The sequence below is a fragment of the Sesamum indicum genome, linkage group LG6 (assembly GCF_000512975.1).
Source record: "Sesamum indicum cultivar Zhongzhi No. 13 linkage group LG6, S_indicum_v1.0, whole genome shotgun sequence".
Taxonomy (NCBI): Eukaryota; Viridiplantae; Streptophyta; class Magnoliopsida; order Lamiales; family Pedaliaceae; genus Sesamum; species Sesamum indicum.
Window position 1 is genome coordinate 14276527 of NC_026150.1, and position 25852 is coordinate 14302378.

At 36.3% G+C, this 25852-nt stretch overlaps 1 protein-coding gene and 1 pseudogene across 1 annotated transcript; both read left to right on the forward strand.

Annotated features, from left to right (window-relative positions):
• Positions 721 to 5880, forward strand: LOC105164518 (annotated as a pseudogene).
• On the forward strand, positions 24065 to 25360 carry LOC105164519. Its single transcript, XM_011083171.1, has one exon. The coding sequence runs from the start codon at positions 24065 to 24067 to the stop codon at positions 25358 to 25360; it is 1296 nt and encodes a 431-aa protein (XP_011081473.1).

Sequence of the window (25852 nt, forward strand, 5' to 3'; positions counted from 1 at the left end):
ATTCCCAATTGATATATCTCTTTGTATATATATTATGAGTTTTTTACTTTTTTTTAATATTGATGCACTTTAATTTAAGAACAAAATGTATTTGTATTATCTATATAAAAACATCTCTTTCATTTGACTTCAACATAATTAAAATTTTATTAGATATTAATTATTAATTAATTTAATCCGTGCAAGGGGACTTTCTAGTTTATATATATGTCAAGGTTTATTTATATAGAATTTCTATTTTTTCACTAAACAACCCAACTTTAGACTCTTTGCTTTCCTATTCTTGCTGCTTATTGCAAAAACTCTGGACATGTTTTGCTTCACTATCAATATTCCTCACATTTTATCCTACTTCAAAAGCACAAGTCTTTGCGAACACTACCCTGAATGACTCACACCTTGAGACTCACAGTCTTGACTCTTGAAACATATAAACTATTAATATCAGCAATTTACATCTACATTATTAATTAGGGTTAATTACACTTAAATCTCCTATGAAAATGTGAAACTACACTTCTCCAATCCCCTCCCCAACCCCCCACCCCCCCCAAAAAAAAAAGAGTTCCAAAACTACACTTGCACCCCTAAAAAATTCAAATTTTACACCTAAACCCCTTAGTTATAGTTTGGAAAACAAAATGTTGTTCCTTTAATACAGATCACGTTGGACTGTTGGAACAAAGCTTGTTAAAAATTCACTAGATTGTTATATCTTATATGGTCCCTAATATGCAAGTAAATTTGTTAGCAAATTTTCTTTCCTAGTTCTCCTTTTCGAATAAATTTCTTTTGGTCATGTAGATTTCTGCAGTTGCTAGAATCCGAACTGCCTTGGCATATGCTACCCACACATTCTTCCAGGAGCATGGTTTCGTTTATGTGCATACTCCTATTACCACAACTAGTGATTGTGAGGGTGGAGATGTTTCAAGTTACAATAATAATAAGTGACGCAGAAAAATTAGAGGAGCTAAAAGAGAACCCTCTTCCTTGAGAATCTGACATAAAGGCTGCTGAGCTTGTTGTCAAGGAGAAAGGAGAAGCAGTAGCCAAGCTAAAGTTTGGTAAAGTAAGTAAGGAGGAAATTGTTTCCGCTGTTGCTGAGCTTACTAAGGCTAAAGAGAACCTCTCAAAGCTACATGAAAGGTACAAGTTGGCTGAGAGATAGAAGCTTGGTGGTGGCATTCTCAAGAGGGATGGAAAAATTGATTATGCTGAAGACGTTTTCTCTAGGAAAGCATTTTTTAACTATTGAAACATATGCATTTGCTCTAGTAGTGTGTATACCATCGGGCCAACATTTCGAGCAGAACAATCTCATACTCCCAAGATAGCTTGCTGAATTTTGGATGGTGGTGCACCTGAGATAGCATTTGCTGATATAAAGGTGTGCTAAGTGTAAGCTTTTCTGTGTAGTCGTACATAATTTTGGATACACATGAAAAAGAAAGCAATTCAACTTTTTGTCTATCATGCTACATATTCCACTCCTTGAGAAATACATAGAAATGATCTTATAGGGACAAATGCATGCACACTGAAAACTTTTGTGTGCACTGTAATGACTAATTGTGTAAAAAATCTATCTCGATGCAACATATCCTCATTTTGCTGCTAATATTTTCCTATCCTTTTGGATAGGATAAGTTGATCAAAATCTACTTGTTTTGTAACTATACCAACAGATTCTTTTTCCTCATCTATAGCTACAGTTAAACGGCCAGATTACTAATCCATATTTCTTTAAAAATGACACTGAACAACCATTGTGTTGCTATCCCAGAAACTTGCAATTGGCTATTGTTTTTCTTTTTTAAATTCTTCCAAGTATGCTCTAGCATAGCAGATAATTGAGTTGACACTTTTGTAGGATAATATGAACTATGCGGAAGCATATGTCAGGTTTCTTTGCCAGTGGTTGCTTGACTATTGCTATGGCGATATGGAGATCATGACCAAATTTATTGATAAAGCTGCCCTCCGATGACTTGAAATGGTTGCAAAATCCAAGTTTCACAGAGTCGCTTACTGTGAGGCAGTTGCCATTCTTGAGGAAGCAGCGAAAGTGAGGAAATTTGAGAATAAAGTAGAATGGGGGGTAAATTTAGCTTCTGAACATGAAAGGTAATTTGCCATATCTTCTATCCATCATCTTCAATTCATCAACTCATTCCTTATACGTGATTGATTTTCTCCCAAATTATGATAACAAATATTGTCTATAACCATCCAAAAGCAAGCATAGCCAAAACTATGAAGGTCAATGAAGAAAATAAAACTGTTGCTGCAATGGATGTGCTTGTACCTAAGGTAGGCTCTTATTCTTCTCTCTCCTTTTCTCCCCTTCTCTCTATAATACATTATTTTTCCAAGTAGATTGAAATCTTATGGGTAATTCTTTGATAAAGCTTGTTATGAATTTTCAATAATTTGACCACTTGTGCTTGCTAGATGGGGAACTTATTGGTGGTAGCCAAAGAGAAGAGAATTACGAGGTTCTCAAGCAAAGGTAAGAAAAACTTCGTTAACACAATATCTTGATTTCTGATAGACACTCTGCAAACTCCCTACATGAAGTTTAGGGTTCTGTCATATTGGAAACAATAGTAATTTTATATAGCTAGATTCTTCTTGTGAAACTACAGGAAATTCCATAGAGCTAGCCTCCTTTGTTTCTCTTGTCCTTCTTACGAACAAACTTGTGTAGTCTTTTCACCTTGATTTTTTATTTTTGTTTTAGGGTTTTAAAAAACCAAAGCACCAGAGAAGAAGGTCAAGAAACAAGGAAAGAAGTTAATCGACGACTTCTCTATTTATATCTATGTAAGTATCTTTTTAGCTCCTTAATTTGTTTATATTTATGTAATTGTTTTATTTTTATGGTGTTATTCAAATCGAAATATTTTTGGTGGATGTGAACTTTTGTGGATCTGTGGTTGCATGTGGTTGTTTGCAGATTTTTTGTTTCCACCGTGTGAATCTTTTAGCATGAGGAATGATAATTTTGATAAAAAATAAGAAAACTAATATCAGTTTTCGAGAAAGCATGTGAAAGTCAATCAGTCAATTTTTGGATAATTTTAATATTTTAACAGTTCACTAGATTGTTATATTTTACATGATCTCTAATATGAAAGTATAATTGTTAGCAAAGTTTCTTTCCCTTAATGCACCTATCTCTAATTCTCTTTATTGGAATAATATTTTCTTTTGGGTGTCTGCTGTGTGTTGTGTATTTGTAATGATTCATTCTCTTCTTAGTTATATGATAGCCTTCTTACTTATCTCTTTAATGCAATTCTTTTAAGCATTGCATTGGTGTTTCGCATTTACGTACAGACGTCTTGTGACTCTTGCCATATACATGCATTTGACAGTTGGCTTGTATTTGAATGTTTTTCAACCACATAGGTGAGCAAACTTGTAGACTTGTATAAGGAAAGTTCGGAGGAATAGTTGCAGAAGGCGGTAGAGCTTGAGGAGTCATCAAAGCCTTAGAAGTAAGCCTCTTTGTAATTTATTTTATTCAAAATTGCCGAAAGACCCACAATACACGTCCTCTTATGAACATGCAGTAGTTTTGGTTGAGGAATTGCAAACTTATTTATTTTTCTTCATGCATGGTAGCCACTAATGGAATGTGTATGAGGTGGCAACGAGGCAGAATACTACAGCTGTGTTGGGATGGCTAGGGCTTTGAAAACAATAACACACATGATGATCAAAGAAAGTAGAAAGTCTTTGCAAAGTGATAATGGTGGTAAAATGTTTTCTTGGCTCCCACTCTTCATTTATTTCATTAGACATGTTTCCTTATGTGCGTTTGTAATTTTATCTTGAAATCTTGATATTCATCATTTTTCACTATGGTGCAGTACTTTTCTTTATATCTAACAAGTTTGTTCTTTTGAAAAATATTCTTGGATGGTTTTTCGATGGTTTCCAATTGATTTACTGTTGTGGGTGCTTCTCATCTTTTTGATTCAGATGTACTTCAGTGTAATCTCATTCAAGTAAGCAATATGTATAGCTCTTTATGGTATATCGAGTTTGGTTAGACATATTTGATTGTTGGAATGTCAGTATGAACGTATGATAGTTTAGCATTTTGGGGTGTCAATATGATAGTTTAGCATTTTGGGGTTAGACTCTTGGTTCAATTGAAACTACATGGAACTTATCATATGCCAATTTTGATGTGAAAGAACCCAATAAACCATTTCAAATGTAAGAATTCTACCTTTTTGTCGTCTGTTATACTATCAAACTACTTCCATTTTATGCTCTTTTCTCAGATACTATCAAACTAGTTTTTTTTTTCTTCGGGTTTATTTAGAATGAAAGTTGATAATTTGACGAATAAATGTGGTTTAGGAAGCATAAGATTGAGACATGAATGTGCTCTTGCGTTATGTGATTGTTGCTTTGAGTAAATGTGGAGTAGTTGAGGCCTAATTTCATGCATTTTAAATTGCTGGAAAAAGAGTTGGAATATCTTTGCTTCCACTCAATCATAGGAGTTCTTCTGAAATCATAACTTTTTGTCAAAACGCCACCCAATTGATCCTTATAAGCCTAACATGGGACATGCATCATTTTGAAAAATTGAAAGGCCCTTCCCCGAAGAAATTCCTTTTAGCATGAATTGAAAAAAAAAAGAATAGCAAAAAAAGGAAAATTACATCTGCTCCGCTGGTTTAGGTCACTTAGTAACTGGGTAACTTCATCACAAATGTTGTTATTCACGTAAAATAGTGACTAGAGCCATGAGCATGTAAAGCACTTTAGGTAAAACATTTTTTGGTTGAGTAACCGGGTGCCTTCACCACAAGTGTTGTCATTCGCGTCAAAAGATCAAAATACGGCCTAAAGAACGCAAGTCACGGGCAAAAATAAAGGAAAAAAGAAAGGACATAAAAGCCGTGACAAAACAAAAGGGGAAGAAAAAATAAAAAAAAAATCATTAGTGGCCAAAAGAAAGAAAGAACAACAAAAATCGTCCCAACTTAGGCATAAATAAGGAGATAAAGGGTATTGTCTTGAAGCGACGAATATGGTGACATTTAGAAACCTATGATTTTGTGGAAGCTTGATTGTTCTACTCTCTACTTGGCGAGACAATGTTGTGATGTGATTGGCCTCTTACTCTCGCTACGATAAGTTAGCATTTGCATAACGTGTTGCATTTGTGTTTTGAGATTATCTACGCATAGGTTACATTTGTTATTGTGAATTATTGGCACAAAGTTGAGAACATATTTTTTTGCAGTGTCAGACTTTTGCTTGAGGAAAAGCATTGGTTTAAGTTTGGGGAGTTTGATAAGCATAGCGTTTACATATTTATAATAGGGAATAATAGTATTTTATTTTGTCTGGGAGGCAATAACTTCAAAAAAATTGCAAGAGTCTTTTCCTTATATCTTTAATTTATTTAAAAATTGTCACATTTCTTGATGGCTATCTGAAAAATCCTATGTAAAAGCCTTTATTTTGACATGCTTTGCCTTATCTAACCACTATTTTTCGTTCAGAAGTGATAGATTCTAGACATGATATTATTTTACCAATGACACTGGCAATAATTATAGTAACAAATGTTTAAATGCTATATTGTTATAGTTCTCTTTTATTTTATGGATTATTCCTTTTAGATGGACATATCAGCAGGGTGCAAGTTCAGTATATAGCAGTGGTGCTGCTTACAAGGATCCTTCTCCCCCAAGGGTAAAACTTTAAACTGCAAATTGTGCTTGAGTTTAAAAGTTACAGAAGCCATTCGTGCTGCATATAGACAAGTATATAAATTGTTCAACACTAATCTTTCCTGGCCTATGAATGTGGTTTATCCAGGTACATGGGGCTGGAAATCATGGTTAACTTCCATATCCTTTTTGTCTTCCATCTCTCTTTTAAACTCTTCGAACGAGGTTTATCCAGGTATGCGAGGTTGGCAATCATGGTTAACTAACAAATCATTTTTGTCTTCCTTCTTTCTTTGAACTCTTCTAATGAGAACTTTATAAGTTAATTTCTTTCAGTTACATTTTCTACACTTTACACAAAGTCATATAAATATGCACAATGTGATATTCTTTACGGAGTTTTGTATTTATCATCCATCTCAGATTCTGTTGGAGAACTTCAGTATTTGTAAAGTCTATACAGGAATCATTCTGAAGCATAATATTATGTAAAGGGTTTAATGGTTTTAAAGGTCATGACCTATTGCATATTGTTGTTGTGGGGAAATAAACCAATGTACTTTGTAATAATTGCAAATCACAATTTAATTATTCGGTGCTGGTAATGATGACCACAATCACATCATACATGGAAAGTCTCCTAACACAATCCTTGGTCCAGGTATTTTCTTCTTATTTCACTCAGAAATATGGTCTCTTGAAAATTTATAATTTTACAGGCATACCTTTTCTTGTAAAATTATTGGCTACCTTTTCTAAACTAGTTCGAAGTTCATATTTCATTGAAAATTTGATTGGAATCCTGAATCAATAATGTGTAGGAATCAGGTTTATCTCATGTAACGAGCATTAGCTACTTCTTCTACTTGTGATATTCTATGATTGTTGTATGCCCATAAAGCTGAAAATAACCTTATGGTTATGCAACCATCCCATGAGACTTCATAGCTCCAAAGTTTATGGTGTGAATAATTAAAATGCCTCTTGTTTTGTATATAATATTTAAATAATTAGAATTGGAAAGGCCATTAAAGATTAATTATACAGTCATTTTGCAGAATACTAGTGTTAGGTACTCCTAGTGTCTAATTAGAATTTTTCTGTGCATCATTCAATTTATTGTTTTCAAACTTTCTAATTTTTTTTTCAGTTACTTTTTATTTAAAAATTTTTCTTATGATGATTTGTGGTTTTAATAACTAATATTTAGATGCTTATAATATGGAAGTTGTTATATCCCGAAAGGATAGCGACTCCTATAAATAGGACGCCGGAGCTAGGCCAGGTCATCGGTCCACCCAGAATATGGGGCATGCTTCATATTCTTGGGGAAAGGATCCATCTATTATGGACATTCCTCAAAATCCTCAGAGTCATGCAATTTTGGAATTCTTTCAAAAGGGACGGTTATTGAAGCAGATTAACTCTACGCTTATCTCCTTGATTCTTAAGGTACACAATCCCTTATCTGTTGGTGATTTTCGTCCTATTTCATGTTGTAACATTCTATACGAAGTGATTACTAAGATTCCTGTGAAGCATCTTAGATTGGTACTTGAAAAACTATTTAATCCGGTGCAAAATGCCTTTTTTTTGGGGTGCAAAATTAGGGACAATATCTTACTTGCATAGGAATTACTGACGGGATATAATCAGCAGCATACTCCACCTAGATGTGTGATGAAAGTTGATTTGGGAAAGGCATATGATATGGTGGAGTGCGATTTTCTCTTAGCGACGTTGGAGCTATTCAACTTTTCAAAGATAGTTATTGGATGGATTAGGGAGTGTCTTATGACCACATCCTTCTCGATAGCCCTCAATGGGAGAATCCATGACTTCTTTCCAGGGGCTCATGGTCTACAGCAGGGGGACCCCATGTCCCCTTACTTATTCGCTTTGGTGATGGAAATCTTTGGGTTGATACTCCACCTGCGAATTGAGAGTGACAACGACTTCCTCTATCATCGGCGATGTGGTGAGACAAGACTTGTTCAACTTTTGTTTGCAAATGACTTACTTCTTTTCCGCCGCGCTGATGAGGGTTCCATTCGATTGTTAAGGAGGGATTGAAGTATTTTTGCTACATTATCTAGTCTTAATAGTAATGTAGTAAAAAGTTAGATTATTCTCTCAAAATCGGTTCAGCGTGTTCGAGACAAGATTCTTGGTATTCTTGGATTTCAGGAGGGGACTCCCGGTGACTTACCTTGGTTTTTCTCCAATATCTTCCAGGCTTACTATCTCTATATAAGGCTGGGATGGAGTCCAGTTGTCCTTTGCAGTAAGGATCCAACTTCTCAAATCAGTCCTCAAGGCACTTCAAATATATTGGGCGATGGAATTTATTTTGCCGAGAGGGATCATTAAAGAAATAGAGAAGAGGTTCAGGGGCTTTCTTTAGAAAGGAACCTCGACCATGGGTTATCCCAAAATTGCATGGAAGTAGGTGTGTCATCCAACAGCAGAAGGAGGCCAAGGACTTATGGATATAACGGCCCTAAATCGAACCCTTATAAGCCGACATATCTAGAGGATTGCTACTAAATCACCTGGATATATTTGGGTTACTTGAATTTATGTGATGAGGCTACGGGGCAAATCTATTTGGACGGTGGACCCCACGATAGGCGCATGGGGTCGGCGGAAAATGCTCTTTGCAATAGTTTGAAGCCACATATACATTATGGGGTTGGAGGGAGGGATGATATCCATGTGGCATGATCCTGGCATCCTATGGGGGCTCTTATCGTGAGTTTCCCCAATAGCCCAGCTCATACCCACACTAACGAGGATGCTCTATTACATACGGTCATTCAGAATGGGAAATGGAATTGGCCTCTTACCAGGTCATCCAGAAGGTCTATGATTTATATTGTACACCTACCCAGGTTCGCACCATGGTGTTGCTAGGGCAAAGCCTATCGCCATAGTAGAAGAATGGCAATGAGCAGCGCCTTTAGCGCCTCTCACCATGGGGCACGCCATTCTACGCCATTAACTACTACGGCTCACACCGTAAACTTTGGAGCTATCCTCATGGGATGGTTGCATAGCCAACAGATAATTTTTAGTTTATGGGCATACAATCATAGAATTTCACAACTACAAGAGTAGCTAATGCTCGTTACATGAGATAAACCTGATTCCTACACATTATTCATTATTGATTCAGGATTACTTCATTTGCCAAGCAAATTATCATTGAAATATGAACTTTGATTTAGTTTAGAAAAAGTAGCCAATAATTTACAAGAAAAGGAATTCTTATAAAATTATAAATTTTCAAGAGATCATTTCCGAAATGAACAAGAAAATACCTGAACCAAGGTTTGTGCTAGGAAACTTTGCATGATGTGATTCTGGTCATCATTACCAGCACCCCAATAGTTAAATTTGCTGCAGTCAGTTGACAATAAATAATGAGTAGTTGCTTCTGTCGATCGGACAATAGCAATACAAGCAAGTCACAAAACCCCACAAGTGACACACAAAAATAGACCCTGGAAAATCTCTTTATTTCAGAATCTACCTGCTTTGCATAAGGAGCCCTAGAAGGAACCTCACTACTACACGAAGAAGAAACTGATTTTCTAATCATAGCATCTCCCCTAGCTTGTTTTATTCCCTGCTTTCCATCAAGCAGAAACACATCACGAGCATGATAGCTTGCAGTCTTCAACTCAAGATCAGGAATTGGGTAATAACCTAGATTTGGTTGTCGATTGGAATCCACCATTAGATGTTCCTTTAGTGCAGTTTCCTTTAAGGGTTCTGGTTCACAGAGGGGTTGGTTCAGAGGCTGAGGAGTAGGTCAGACTAGCAGGTCTTCTTCAGTATTTTTGAGTAGAGGCGGGCCTACTTCGATTAGTTCAGTGGAAGATCTATTCCCTCTTGTGCTAATTACGGTAGGAGACATATTGGTGAATGTTTGGGAGCTCAACCAATTGTATGTTATTGTTGCCATCATCCAGGACACATTAGGAGGGATTGTCCTACATGTAGGGATAATTCCAGAGGATCTTAAACTTCAGAGTTTAGCAGTGTGGGAGAAAACTCACAACGGGTAGGTACGAGCAGAGGATGAGGTAGAGGTGGTCGAGGTAGCGGGAATCTTTCCATGACGTCAACAGGACAAAGTAGTCAGCCTCAACCACAAGCCAGGGTGTATGCAATCACAAAAGAACAAGCTCCTACGGCACCCGAGGTATTACTGGTTCCTTCTCTATTTGCTATTCTAGTGCACATGTATTGATTGATCCAGGATCTACTTGTTCATTTATATCACGTGATTTTGCATCTCATGTACATGCTAAAATAGAACCATTTGTACATGATTTATATGTGTCTATGCCTGCTGGTGGATTTGTATTAGTGAATACGGTGGTGAGATCTTGTCCAATAGTGGTGGAGGGTGTTACTTTATATGCAGATCTGGTTGTAATAGACCTTAGGGAGTTTGATGTCATTCTGGGGATGGACAGGTTAGCTAGTTATCATGCTTTAGTTGATTGTCAAGCAAAAGAGGTGATGGTTGAAATCAATGGGCAGATGAAGACGTTATAGTGGGGGAAAGAAGAGTGATACCTAACTTCTTAATTTCTGCTGTGACCGCCTTTAATCTAATTAATGAAGGGTGTGAGGTGTATTTAGCCAGTGTGCACGATACCATGAAAGTTAGTCCGGGTGTACTAGACATTCCAATGGTGAGGGAATTTTCTGATGTTTTTCCTAATGAATTACCTGGACTACCACCTCATCGAGAAGTAAACTTTGAAATAGATGATACTATTCCTGGGGCGGCACCTATTTCAATTGCACCGTATAGAATGGCTCCGTCAGAATTGAAAGAATTAAAGAAGCAGTTAGAAGAGCTATTGGATAAAAGGTTCATCCGACCTAGTATTTCACCGTGGGAAGCACTAGTATTATTCGTAAAGAAGAAGGATGGGAGTATGAGATTATGTGTCGATTATAGACAGCTGAACCGAATCACAATCAAGAACAAGTATCCTCTGCCACGGATTGACGATCTACTTGATCAGCTAAAGGGTGCCACTGTGTTCTCTAAAATTGATTTGAGGTCAGGATATTCGCAACTACGGATTGAGGAAGATTCAATCCCAAAGACAGCTTTCAGGACCAGGTATGGCCACTATGAATTTGTTGTTATGCCATTTGGATTTACGAATGCCCCTGCAGCTTTCATGCCTCTGATGAGAAAAACGTTACAACCATTCCTTGATCAATTTGTCATTGTGTTTATTGATGATATTTTGATATATTCGAGTAGTCCCGAGGAACATGAACAACATTTACGGACAATTTTACAGATACTGAGAGAGAAACAGTGGTACGGTAAATTCAGCAAATGTGAGTTTTGGATGGAGGAAATTGCTTTTTTGGGGCACGTTGTTTCCAAAGAAGGGGTACAACCTGATCTAGTAAAACTTAAGGCTATTTTAGAATGGGAACCACCTAAAAATGTGTCGGAGATCCGGAGTTTTCTAGGATTGGCTGGTTATTATAGAAGATTTGTAAAGGACTTCTCTATAATCGCAAAACCTCTGACGAACTTGTTGAATAAGAATGCACCATTTAATTGGCATGAAAAATGTGCTCAGAGTTTTGAGGAGTTGAAGAAGAGACTCACTTCAGCACCTATCCTTGCTTTGCCGTCTGGGGATGGAGGATATGTGGTATTTACTGACGCTTCACGACAAGGACTTGGGTGTCTTTTGATGCAGCATGGGAGAGTTATAGCTATGCTTCGAGGCAGTTGAGGCCACATGAGATAAACTATCCGACCCAAGATCTGGAGTTAGCAGCCATAGTACATGCATTGAAGATCTGAAGGCATTACTTATACGGGGAGACATTTCAAATATTTACAGATCACAAAAGTCTAAAGTATATCCCAACACAAAAAGAGTTGAATTTGAGACAAAGAAGGTGGATGGAGCTTTTGAAGGATTATGACTGCACCATTGACTATCATCCCGGAAAGGCAAACATTGTAGCAGATGCTTTGAGTAGAAAGACGGTGGACCAACTTGCGGGTCTGATCTGCTATAACATGGAGTATTTGACTGCCCTCAGAGCTATGGATGTACACTTTAGCATTTGTGGTGATATTCTACTGGCTACGACACAAGTGAAGCCCTCCCTTAAGGATAAAATTAAAGATGCACAGGCTAGAGATCCATATCTACAAAGGATGAAAGCTAAGGTGCAAAAAGAAAAGAGCGATCAATTTATAATCCAAGAAGATGGTACATTGTTCAATGGAAAACGTATATCCGTGCCAAACGTAGAGGAGTTGAGAATGGGATTATGCGCGAGGCGCACTGCGCACCGTATGCTATGGATCCTGGCAGTACCAAGATGTATCGGGATTTGAGACCTTATTACTGGTGGTGCACAATGAAGAAAAATGTGGCAGAGTTTGTAGCGAAATGTTTAACTTGTCAGCAGGTAAAAGCAGAAAACCAAGCACCAGCTGGTAAACTTCATCCTTTGACTATACATGAATGGAAGTGGGAAAAGAATACGATGGATTTTGTCATTGGGTTACCACATACGTTCAGAAGACATGATGCTATTTGGGTGATTGTTGATAGACTGACTAAATCTGCACATTTCTTGCCAATCCGTCAAAATGATTCCTTGGATAAGCTTGCCGAATTATATGTTTCAAAGGTTGTGAGATTACATGGCATTCCTACCTCTATAGTTTCTAATAGAGATCCTCGATTTACTTCTCATTTCTGGGGAAGCTTGCAAACGGCTCTAGGTACAAAATTGCATTTCAGTACAGCGTTTCACCCTCAAATCGATGGACAGTCAGAAAGAACGATTCAGACATTAGAAAATTATGATGAGAGCCTGCATAATTGAATTCAGAGGAAATTGGGATGATCATTTACCACTGATGGAATTTGCTTATAATAACAGTTTTCATTCTAGTATTTGTATGGCTCCATATGAAGCTTTGTATGGAAGGACGTGCCGAAGTCCAATCTGTTGGGATATTGAGGGATTTAGCTTGAAGGGCCAGAATTAGTTCAAGAAACAGTCGACAAGATAAAAACAGTTAAAACGTTTTTGAAGGCAGCACAGGATCGGCAGAAGAGTTACGTCGATAAGCATCATAGAGAGATGGAATACGAAGTGCGGGAAAAAGTCTTTCTAAAAGTATCACCATGGAGAGGAATCTTAAGATTCGGGAAGCAGGGAAAAAGTTGAGTCCGAAATATATTGGGCCATATGAAATTTTGGAGCGAATTGGACCACTAGCCTATCGGTTAGCATTACCGACTGAATTATCGCAGATACATGACGTGTTTCACGTATCTATGGTATGACGATACCGATCCTGATCCTAGTCATAATTTGCATGAGCCAGAGATGGAGATATCAGAGGGATTGACATATGTGGAAGAGCCAATGGAAATTTTGAACCGGAGTATAAAGAAATTAAGAAATAAAGAAATACCAATGGTGAAGGTCAAATGGAGTCACCACTCTCTAAGAGAAGCCACTTGGGAAGTTGAGGAGAACATGAGAGAGAAATACCATATTTATTCCCTGAACCGGTAAGTTAGTTAAATTTCGAGAACGAAATTTTTATTAGGAGGGGAGAATTGTGACGCCCTAAAGATTATAATATATAATTGGGGGATTAATTGGTAAATTTTTATGAAACTTAGTTAATTAGTACATAAATTATGGGCCATAATTAGAATATAATAAAACTTGAACGGATTAAATTGGAGTTTGTTATAATAATTTGGGAGCAACTTATATTAATTAAGGAAATTCAGGAGGGACGTAATGGATATTTTGAGAAAAGTCTAATTAATTAAATAAAATTATAATAGTATTATATATATGTAAATAATATCTATATATATTAGTAGGTAATATAATGGACATATATATATTAGTAAGTTATATATATATAAACATGTGAAGAAACAAAGAGAGAGAATTGAGGGCCCCACCTCTCACTGCCTCACTCCCCTCTTTCTTTTCTTGTTATTGTTTTGTTTACACACATAATATACACACACATACAAATTGTGAGAATTTCAATTATCGGCCGAAAATGAAAAATAACAGAGGTACGAAAATTGTCATTTTATTTTCTATTAATTTATATAATTATATAATTTAATTAGTTCTTTTATTAAATATTGTTTATATTGAGCGATGTACTATTTAATCGGAATATTTTACGTGTTTAACTATTTAAAATAATGTCGAATTAAATATCAAATCGGATATAAAAATGATATCGTTGGTTAGTTAGATTATTAAATTTATTAGATTTGAATATTACTATAGCTAATTTATACAATTCCATCGGAATTGTTAACGAAATACGCAATTCTACGTATTGTATGTAATTAAAGTGTATAATAGCAAAAAATTGATAGAAAATTCATAGAAATATTCCGAGAATTATATTTAATAAATGGTATGTTAATAAAGAGGAAAAACGAAGATTTGTACTTCGATAGAAGTGGGATATTAAAGAATTAGTAGAAATTGTACGAATAATATTTAATATTGTATTTAAATAAAAATATGATATTCTCGATATATTAACTGTATGTGGTATAATTCAATATAGGATACGGGGGTAGAGTGAAAAGACCAAACCACTACCTATTGAATAGATAAAGGCGTTGTAAGGTCGAGGTAAGTAAATAATTAGTATTATCTATATATATATCTTTAATTGTGATTTACTGTTATCTGAATTTGCGGTTCATGCTGATATGGATTTATCTGAAAGTATATGAGTGATGGATGATTTGATTTGATTTATGGTATTGTGTGCATGGAATGAGAAAATACGTTGAAATATTATGTTTGTTGTTTGATGTGTTGTGGATGTCTGAAAATGAGAATATATGGATATACTATTTTACGTTACTAGTTGCTTACAAGAATGGTGATATGTGAAATGAGGGAGTGGTGGAAATTGAATATATATTGTGGCGTGAATACCCTTTGATGTGTTGAAAAGCCTATAAGGAGAAATGAAATGAAAAGAGCTTTGATGCGATATGAGAAAGAAATGAAATGAAAAGAGCTTTGATGCGATATGAAAAAGATGTGATGTGAAAAGAGCTATGATGCGAAATAAGAGAGCTATGATGCGAATTGAAGAGCTATGATGCGAAATGAGTTGATGACCCGATTGTCAAGGGGATTCACTTAAATTTATATAACGGTGAGATTGAGTTGACGGAAAAAATACGATATCACCTTCTGCTAAGCAAACTAGGAAAAAAAAAGTTTAATTGATTATTTTATTGTGATATGTGGTGTACTACAATTAATTATGTTGGAATTAAATTGACTATAATCAATGCATGTTGCCTACTTGTCCTGTTTGGGCTGTGTTTCATATACATATATAGATAGGGCTGATTATTTACTTACTGAGTGGTAGGCTCATCCCTTTGTTGACATTTTCTTTCAGGAGTAGACTTTGAGGTGTCTGACTGTTGAAGAATAGGTCTATGCGCTATACTCAGGCAGGTCGGGCCAGTATACTGTTTTCTCCTCTTCGTCAGCTAGAGTACAAATCTTATTTTATTTGTATGAAGAGAACATAGGCGTAGAGATCAACTGTGGTGGATTACCTGTGGTGTTTGATTTGTATATATGTAATGTTGTGGGTTGACTATGTCGTTATGACATTGTGATTACGTATGCATATTGATTAGATGATTATGTGCATTTATATATATAAAGACAGGGATTACTATAAATATGACGTTTAGGGTAGATATAGCCCTTGTAGCGAAGGGGGTGCTACACGAACATTCTTAAAATTTCACGAAACTTGACCTAAACATTCGTCTAGACCTATGCAATTTTGTGGTAAATTTTCTAAGCGTAATAATATCAATAATTTAGTATGAAAGGAAACAATCTTTCTTTAGTAAAACGATGCAAAACAACTATATTTTAAACGTTCTTAGAATTCTACGAAACTTGACCCAAATGTACGTCTAGACCCAAGCATTTGTGTGGTAAGTTTGGTAAGCGTAAAAAGAACTACAAGTTATTATAAAAGGCAAAACAAACTTATTTTAATAAAACCGTGCAAAACAGCTAAATTTTGAAGGTTCTCATAATTCGACGAAACATGACCCAAATGTTGGTCTACACCCAAGCATTTGTATGCCAAATTTTCTAAGTGTAATAATAACTACAAGTTAATATAAAAGTAAAACAAACTTGAATTATTAAAACCATGTACAACAGCTAAATTTTGGACGTTATCAGAATTCGACGAAACATGACCTAAACGTAGGTCTAAACCCTTCTATTTGTGTGGTAAATTGGCTTAGCATAAAAATAACTACAAGTTAGTATAAAAGGGAAACAAACTTTCTCTAGTAAAACCGTGCAAAACAGCCAAATTTTGAACGTTCTCAAAATACCACGAAACTTGACCCAAACTTTAGTCTAGACCCGTGCAATTGTGTTGTAAATTTGCTAAGCGTAATAATAACAACAATTTCGTATGAAAGCGAAACAAACTTTCTTTAGTAAAACGGTGCAAAACAACTATATTTTAAACGTTCTCAGATTTCCACGAAACTTGACCCAAACGTAGGTCTAGACCCAAGCATTTGTGTGGTAAGTTTGCTAAGCATAATAATAACTACAAGTTAGTATTAAAGGAAAAACAAACTTGTTTTAATAAAACTATGCAAAACAGCTAAATTTTGAACGTTCTCATAATTCGACGGAACTTGACCCAAATGTAGGTCTAGACCCAACCATTTATATGGTAAATTTTCTAAGCGTAATAACTTACAAGTTAGTATAAAACGGAAACAAACTTGCATTAATAAAACAGTTCCAAACAGCTAAATTTTTAACGTTCTCGGAATTCGACGAAACTTGATCCAAACGTAAGTCTAGACCCAAGCATTTGTGTGGTAAATTTGCTAAGCGTAAAAATAACTACAAGTTGGTATAAAAGGGAAAACAATCTTGCTTTAATAAAACCGTGCAAAACAAGTTTTTGAACGTTTTCAAAATTCCATGAAACTTGACACAAAAGTTGGTCTAGATCCAAGCATTTGTATGGTAAATTTCCTAAGCGTAATAATAAGTACAAGTTAGTATAAAATGGAAACAAACTTGCTTCAATAAAACCGTATAAAACTATTAAATTTTAAATATTTTCAGAATTCGACGAAACTTGACCCAAACATATGTCTAGACCCAAGCATTTGTGTGGAAAATTTGCTAAGAGTAATAATAACTACAAGTTTGTATAAAAGGGAAACAAACTTGGTTTAATAAAATCGTGTAAAACAACTAAATTTTGAACGTTCTCAAAATTCGACGAAACTTAACCCAAATGTTTGTCTAGACCCAAGCATTTGTGTGGTAAATAAGCTAAGCGTAATAATAACTACAAGTTAGTATAAATGAAAAACAAACATGCTTTCATAAAACCGTGCAAAAACAGCTAAATTTTGAACATTTTCACAATTCGACAAAACTTGACCAAAACATAGGTCTAGACCCAAGCATTTGTATGGTAAATTTGGTAAGCGTAAATTAAACTACAAATTAGTATAAGAGGGAAACAAACTTGCATTAATAAAACCGTTCAAAACAGCTAAATTTTGAAAGTACTCAGAATTCGATAAAGCTTGACCTAAACGTAGGTCTAGACCCAAGCATTTGTGTGGTAAATTTACTAAGCGTAATAATAAATACAAGTTAGTATAAAAGGGAAAACAAACATGCTCTATTAAAACCTTGCAAAATAGCTAAACTTTGAACTTTCTCAGAATTCCAAGAAACTTGACCCAAAAGTTGGTCTAGACCAAACCACTTGTATGGTAATTTGCTAAGCGTAATAATAACTACAAGTTAGTATAAAAGGGAAACAAACTTGCTTTAATAAAATCGTGTAAAACAGCTAAATATTGAACGTTCTCCGAATTCCACGAAATTTGACCCAAACGTAGGTCTAGACCCAAGCATTTGTGTGGCAGATTTGCTAAGCAAAATAATAACTACAAGTTCGTATAAAAGGCAAACAAACTTTCTTTAATAAAATCGTGCAAAACAGCTAAATATTGAACGTTCTCAGAACTCCACAAAACTTGACCCAAACGTAGACCTAAACCCTTGCATTTGTGTGGTGAATTGGCTTAGCATAAAAATAACTACGAGCTATTATAAAAAGGAAACAAACTTCCTTTAGTAAAACCGTGCAAAATAGCCAAATTTTGAACGTTTTCAAAATTCCATGAAATTTGGCCCAAACGTTGGTCTCAATCCATGCATTGGTTTTGTAAATTTGCTAAGCGTAATAATAACTACAAGTTAATATAAAAGGGAAACAAACTTGCTTTAATAAAATGATGTGAAACAGTTAAATTTTGAACACCTCAGAATTCGACGAAATTTGACCCAAATGTAGGTCTCGACCTAAGCATTTGTGTGGTAAATTTGCTAAGTGTAATAATAACTACAAGTTAGTATAAAAGGAAAACAAACTTGCTTTAATAAACACGTACAAAACATCTAAATTTTGAACGATCTCAGAATTCGACTAAATTTAAACCAAACGTTGTTGTAGACCCAAGAATTTGTCTGAGAAATTTGCTAAGCGTAATAATAAGTACAATTTAGTATAAAAAGAAAACAAACATGCTTTAATAAAGACGTACAAAACAGCTAAATTTTGAACGTTCTCGGAATTTGACAAAACTTGACCCAAACGTTGTTCTAGGCCCAAGAATTTGTATGGTAAACTTGCTAAGCGTAATAATAAGTACAAGTTAGTATAATAGGGAAACATACTAGCTTTGATAAAACTATGCAAAACAGCTAAATTTTGAAGGTTCTCAAAATTCTACGAAAGTTGACACAAACGTTGGTCTAGACCCAAGCATTTGTGTGGTAAATTTGCGAAAAGTAATAATAACTACAAGTTAGTATAAAATAGAAACAAACTTGCATTAATGAAACCGTGTAAAACAACTAAATATTGAACGTTCTCAGAATTCAACGAAACTTGATCCAAATGTAGGTCTAGACCCTTGCATTTGTGTGGTAAATTGGCTTAGCATAAAAATGACTACAAGTTAGTATAAAAAGGAAACAAACTTTCTTTAGTAAAACCGTGCAAAATAGCCAAATTTTGAACATTCTCAAAATTCCACGAAATTTGGCCCAAAAAATTGGTCTCAACCCATGCATTGGTTTTGTAAAGTTACTAAGCGTAACAATAACTACAAGTTAGTATAAAAGGAAAACAAACTTGCTTTAATAAAATGATATAAAACAGTTAAATTTTGAACATTATCAGAATTCGACGAAACTTGACCCAAATGTAGGTCTCGACCTAAGCATTTGTGTGGTAAATTTTGCTAAGTGTAATAATAACTACACGTTAGTATAAAAGGAAAACAAACTTGCTTTAATAAACACGTATAAAACAGCTAAATTTTGAACAATCTCAGAATTCGACGAAATTTAAACAAAACGTTGTTGTAGACCCAAGAATTTCTGTGGGAAATTTGCTAAGCGTAATAATAAGTACAAGTTAGTATAAAAGGGAAACAAACTTGCTTTAATAAGGACGTACAAAACAGCTAAATTTTGAACGTTCTCAGAATTCGACGAAACTTGACCCAAACGTTGTTCTAGACCCAAGAATTTGTATGGTAAACTTGCTAAGCGTAATAATATGTACAAGTTAGTATAAAAGGGAAACAAACTTGCTTTAATAAAACTGTGCAAAACAGCTAAATTTTGAAGGTTCTCAAAATTCAACGAAAGTTGACCCAAATGTTGGTCTAGACACAAGCATTTGTGTGGTAAATTTGCGAAGCGTAATAATAACTACAAGTTAGTATAAAAGGAAAACGAAATTGCATTGATAGAACCGTGCAAAACAGCTAAATTTTGAACGTTCTCAAAATTCGACGAAACTTGACCCAAACGTAGGTCAAGACCCAAGCATTTGTGTGGTAAATTTGCTAAGCATAATAAAAACTAGAAGTTAGTATGAAAGGCAAACAAACTTTCTTTAATATAATCGTGCAAAACAGCTAAATATTAAACGTTCTCAGAATTCTACAAAACTTGACCCAAACGTAGATCTAAACCCTTGCATTTGTGTGGTAAATTGGCTTACCATTAAAATAGCTACAAGCTAGTATAAAAAGGAAACAAACTTTCTTTAGTAAAACCGTGCAAAATAGCCAAATTCTAAACGTTCTCAAAATTCCACGAAATTTGGCGCAAACGTTGGTCTCAACCCATGCATTGGTTTTGTATATTTGCTAAGCGTAATAATAACTACAAGTTAGTATAAAAGGGAAACAAATTTGCTTTAATAAAATGATGTGAAACAGTTAAATTTTGAACATTCTCAGAATTCGACGAAATTTGACCCCAAATGTAGGTCTCGACCTAAGCATTTGTGTGGTAAATTTGCTAAGTGTAATAATAACTACACGTTAGTATAAAAACTTGCTTTAATAAACACGTATAAAACAGCTAAATTTGAACATTCTCAAAATTCGACGAAACTTGACCCAAACGTTGTTCTAGGCCCAAGAATTTGTATGGTAAACTTGCTAAGCGTAATAATAATTACAAGTTAGTATAAAAGAGAAACATACTAGCTTTAATAAAACTATGCAAAACATCTAAATTTTGAAGGTTTTCAAAATTCTACGAAAGTTGACCCAAACGTTGGTCTAGACCCAAGCATTTGTGTGGTAAATTTGTGAAGCGTAATAATAACTACAAGTTAGTATAAAATGGAAACAAACTTGCATTAATGAAATCGTGCAAAACAGCTAAATTTTGAATGTTCTCAAAATTCGACGAAACTTGATCCAAATGTAGGTCTAGACCCAAGCATTTGTGTGGTAAATTTACTAAGCATAATAACAACTACAAGTTATTATGAAAGGCAAACAAACTTTGTTTAATAAAAATCGTGCAAAACAACTAAATATTGAACATTCTCAGAATTCCACGAAACTTGACCCAAACGTTGATCTAGACCCATGCATTTATGCGGTAAATTTACTAAGCGTAATAATAACAACAATTTAGTATGAAAAGGAAACAAACTTTCTTTAGTAAAACCGTGCAAAACAGCTAAATTTTGAACGTTCTCAAAATTTCACAAAACTTGACCGAAACGTAGGTCTAGACCCAAGCATTTGTATTGTAAATTTGCTAAGCGAAATTATAACTACAAGTTAGTATAAAACGAAAAATAAACATGCTTTAATAAAACCGTGCAAAACAGCTGAATTCTGAACGTTCTCAGAATTCAACGAAAACTTGACCAATGTAGGTCTAGACCTAAGCATTTGTATGGTAAATTTGCTAAGCGTATTAATAACTACAAGTTAGTATAGAAGTGAAAACAAATTTTTTTTAATAAAACCGTGCAAAACAGCTAAATTTTAAACGTTCTCAGAATTCGACGAAACTTCACCCACACGTTTGTCTAGACCCAAACATTTGTATGGTAAATTTGTTGAGCGTAATAATAACTATAAGTTATTATAAAAGGAAAACAAACTTGCTTTAAAAAAAACCGTGCAAAACAGCTAAATTTTGAACGGTCTCAAAATTCCACGAAACTTGACCCAAACATTGATACCCATGCATTTATGCGGTAAATTTACTAAGCGTAATAATAAGAACAATATTATATGAAAGGCAAGGGAAGCCACCCGTGGTACTTCAAACCTCTCTCTCTCTAAAACCAACCCCGACCTACTGTTGTTTGCCCCACCCACGAGCACTGCCATCTGCATCCACACTCCCCCATCTCACAAACAAGACTTTTGTTTAAAATTGTGAAATCAAGTCACTGGTTAAGCGAACAACGGAGATAGCGGGCTTCACCTCCATTGTCTGCGACTTCACACACTCATCACCGTCGCCGTTCTCAGCAATTGTCACCGGCAATCCTTGCCGGCGACAGCTCTGTAGTGGCCGGCGACCTCCCCTCCTCCGTCAGTGTTCCTTGCCGGCGGCCCACGCGCTCGCACGCGCCATGGACAGCAGCACCTCGCTTCCCTCTTAGCTTAACCCACAACCTCCGATCTCTGCCGCCCAGCACCGGTGACGACTGCTTTGGCCAGCATTCGGATCTTCTCACTCCTGCGCTCATTACCACCCTCCTTTCGCCGGCGATTAGACCTCCGAACAGCCATTACTCGTCTCCAACCTTTTCTGCTACTTTCCGAACCGACACCACCTCTTCTCTCTACCTTCGGTTTCATACCCATCACTCACCACACCAAATGGGTCCGCTTTGAACTGTCTCGGCGGAAACTCTCTCTTGTTAGAAGCTTGTTTGCTCATTCCTGAAAATGACGGAATCTCAAACTGCTGCTCCAACACTCTCCATCCCCAATTCTTCTCAAATTGCAGTCAAAGAGCAACCCCCTAGGATCACCTACGCCAAGGTTGTCGAAAATCCATTGGTGTCGCATTTTCAGCACGACCCAGCGCGAGCTGCAAAGAAAACGTTCCAAGATGATGAAATCCACACGACTGGATCCGACTCTAGCTACAAGGGCGAACCAGGCATTATCTATTCTTCTGAGGAAACGGCTCAACTAGCTTCTAGGTTGAAATTCACGTTGGTCGGTAAGTTTTCCCACGGCCTCCCGAATCTTAATTTTTTGTGTAATAGAATTATTAGACTTGGATTGAAAGGTAATGTGACTGTGGGTTAAGCATGTATTGATTCGACTAGCTAATGAAGAAGATTTTGCTAGAATTTGGCTTAGAGGTGAATGGACATTTGATAGCTTTTATATGAGAGTGTTTAAATGGACTCCTAACTTTGATCCCAAAATTGAATCAGCTATTGCACCGATTTGGATTAGATTACCGAAAATTCCTGTCCATCTATTTGAAAAAAATGCTTAGTTCACCCTTGCGTCTACAATTGGTAAACCTTTAAAAATGGATGAACCAACTGCGGACCTCTCTAGGCCTGACTTAGCTCGTGTTTGTGTCGAACTAGATCTTACAGCTCCTAAAGTGCATGTCGTTTATCTGAATATTGAGGGAAAAACCTATAGACAACAAATCCTCTATGAAAACTGCCCACCTTATTGCTCCTCATGTAATCATCTTGGACATGACATTGCTACTTGCATCGTTAAACTCAATAATGAGAAAAGTCAAGCTGATTTGGAACCAATGCTCCTGAATAAATTATCGAATCAAATGGAGGAGATTAGGGATCTTAGAGAACTTATTAATAACAAAAGAAAGGGAAAGAATATGTTAATTGCTAATGACTCTGCTGCAGCTTTGAACATTAATCAAAATAGTGATCAGCTATACACCGAAAAAACTAGGAAATTATCTTCTGATGATTTTCCTATTAATGCTAATGCTGTTGAATTTCCTACTTCGCATGTACATGTACCTGAATCACTTATCACATCTGAGAGCAACCTAGAGGGTAAGACTGTGGTGGCCAGCCCCAATGACCTCACCTATGAAGATCGTCTGATTGCTGAACTACTTGATAAAGATTGGGATGCTGACAAAACAAGCCAAAACAAAAGGCATCCCACAAACATTGATGATGTGAAAGTTATCAACAATTGAAGTGAACAGCAAGAAATCAGTAGACAATCTCAACACGAACACATTACTGAGGTCCCAAAACCCCAATCCAAGGAATTAACACCACAGGCGTCCGGATCAACCAAAAAGATTCTTCATGGAGAAACTAGCAGACAAAGGAACAGGATGGAGCATTCCCAAAAATAGCCATTCTACGAGGTACAGACAGCTCCCTTAGATAGTGAAGGAGAAGATGAGCACACGCCCATATTTAATCGATTCCAAAGCTTGGAGGACCTAGAAACGGAGGACACTTTGTAGAAACTTGAGCAGAACATCACACTTCCCGCTGACACTAATGTATCAGAACGAGGGAATGAAACAATCAATATCACCCACACCTTTGAAATCAGGAGTGAGATGGATGGCCACAATCAAGAAGGGCAAGAAGTACAACAAAAAGTCATTTTTACAGACTCCAAAGCTTCAAACAAGCACAAAAGGAACAAGTCCGTAGAAGGCAACACCATATTAGCAAAATCACCAAAAACTGGAGGTAAAGGTAAAAAAATCAAAGGTAACATCTCTCCTAAGCCACTCACAAGACGCAAAACAAGGTCCGCCTCCTCCTCCTCTCCACAATTTTAATGATTAAACTCATTATTTGGAATGTCAGAGGTATAGGTAAACTGGAAAAACAAAAAATTCTCTCAGATTTTCTTCTTGAAAACAAACCTGATATGTTAATACTACTTGAACCCTTTGTACAGTTAGATGCCGTTTACTTTACTCGCAAATTTGCCTTCCATTCTGTGTTTTCTAACTCTAACAATAAGATCTGGTGTTTTGCTAAGCTTGGTGTTGACATCCAGATTATTCAGGATCACACACAATTTTTGCATGTTAAGGTCAACTCAGGAGCTCTTCCAGAGGACATCTTTTGTACTTTCATCTATGCCAAGTGTTACAGAACCCCGAGGAGAATTCTTTGGGATGAATTGACACGAATTTCTCATCAAACCGTACCATGGCTCATAGGAGGAGACTTTAATGCTATCTTACTTCCGAATGAAAACCAAGGCGGAGATATGAGAAGAATTGGTTCCATGGACGACTTTAATGATATGATGTTCGACACCGGCTTAATTGACGCTGGCTTTGAAGGGGAACCATTTACCTGGACAAACAATAGAGTTTGGAGGCGACTGGATAGGGTTCTCTATTCCAAGGAATGGACTGAAAGTTTCAATACCACTAGAGTTTTACATCTTCCTAGAAGGCTATCAGATCATCACCCACTCCTCATCAATGCCGCTAACGTAGAGGACAAAAAACCTTCTTCATTCAGATTTCAAAATATGTGGTTGAAACACCATACCTTCTTAGACACAATCAAGCAATCATGGTGCCTACCAACAGAAGGATACGGGATGTACAAGCTACAACAGAAAATCTACAGAATTAAGGTGCTACTCAAACTATGGAACAAGGATACTTTTGGAAACGTCTTCACAACAGTCGAACAGGCAAAGCAAAATGCCACTGAAGCAGAAAAAAGATTCGATATGGACCCCTCCGAGGCCAACCTCATCGACCTCAAGAGAAGTAATGCTGCTCTTGTTCATGCACTCATATTAGAATCTGAATATTGGAAGCAAAAGAGTAACTGCAAGTGGCTCGAGGCAGGAGAAAGGAACACAAAATACTTCCATTCATTAGTGAAGAAAAAAAGGGTAAAGTCCACAATCCACAGAATCATGGAAGAGAACCAAGAAGTTACTATTCCGGACCGAATCAGAGAATCTGCCACTGCATATTTTAAAAACCTACTCTCTTGTAATCCGGCCAGAAACAATGCCCCAGAATTCCCATTTCAATTTCCCCAAGTATCAGAAGAATGCACTCGCATTATCGGTAGGCTACCAACAGACGAAGAGATTAGAGATATTGTATTCAGCATAGATAAGGACAGCATAGAAGGCCCAGACGGCTTTTCATCGGCTTCTATCAAGCCTGCTGGGATTTCATTGCTATAGATATTTTTGAGGCAGTCAAGGACTTCGTTCATGGCACCCCAATGCCCAGGAGCTTCACAGCCACAACAATCATGCTTGTCCCTAAAGTCGAGTCCCCTCGGACCTAGAATGATTTTAGACCCATCTCCTTGTGCAATGTCACCAATAAAATTCTAAACAAGCTCATTTACAACAAGCTTCACAACACACTTCTGGACCTTATCTCCCCTTCTCAAAGCGGCTTCGTTCCAGGAAGACTTATTGGAGACAACATTCTTATGGCTCAAGAGATGATTCACGAGCTTGATCTTAGATATAACAAAGGCAACCTGGTCATCAAACTGGACATGTCTAAAGCGTATGACAGAGTTAACTGGAATTTCCTCCTCACAGTCCTGCAGAAGATGGGATTCCCTCATAGATTCCTCACTCTTATCAAGCATGCCATCCAAAACTGCTGGTTTACTGTGCTTATCAATGGAGAAACGACAGGATTCTTCAAATCATCCCAAG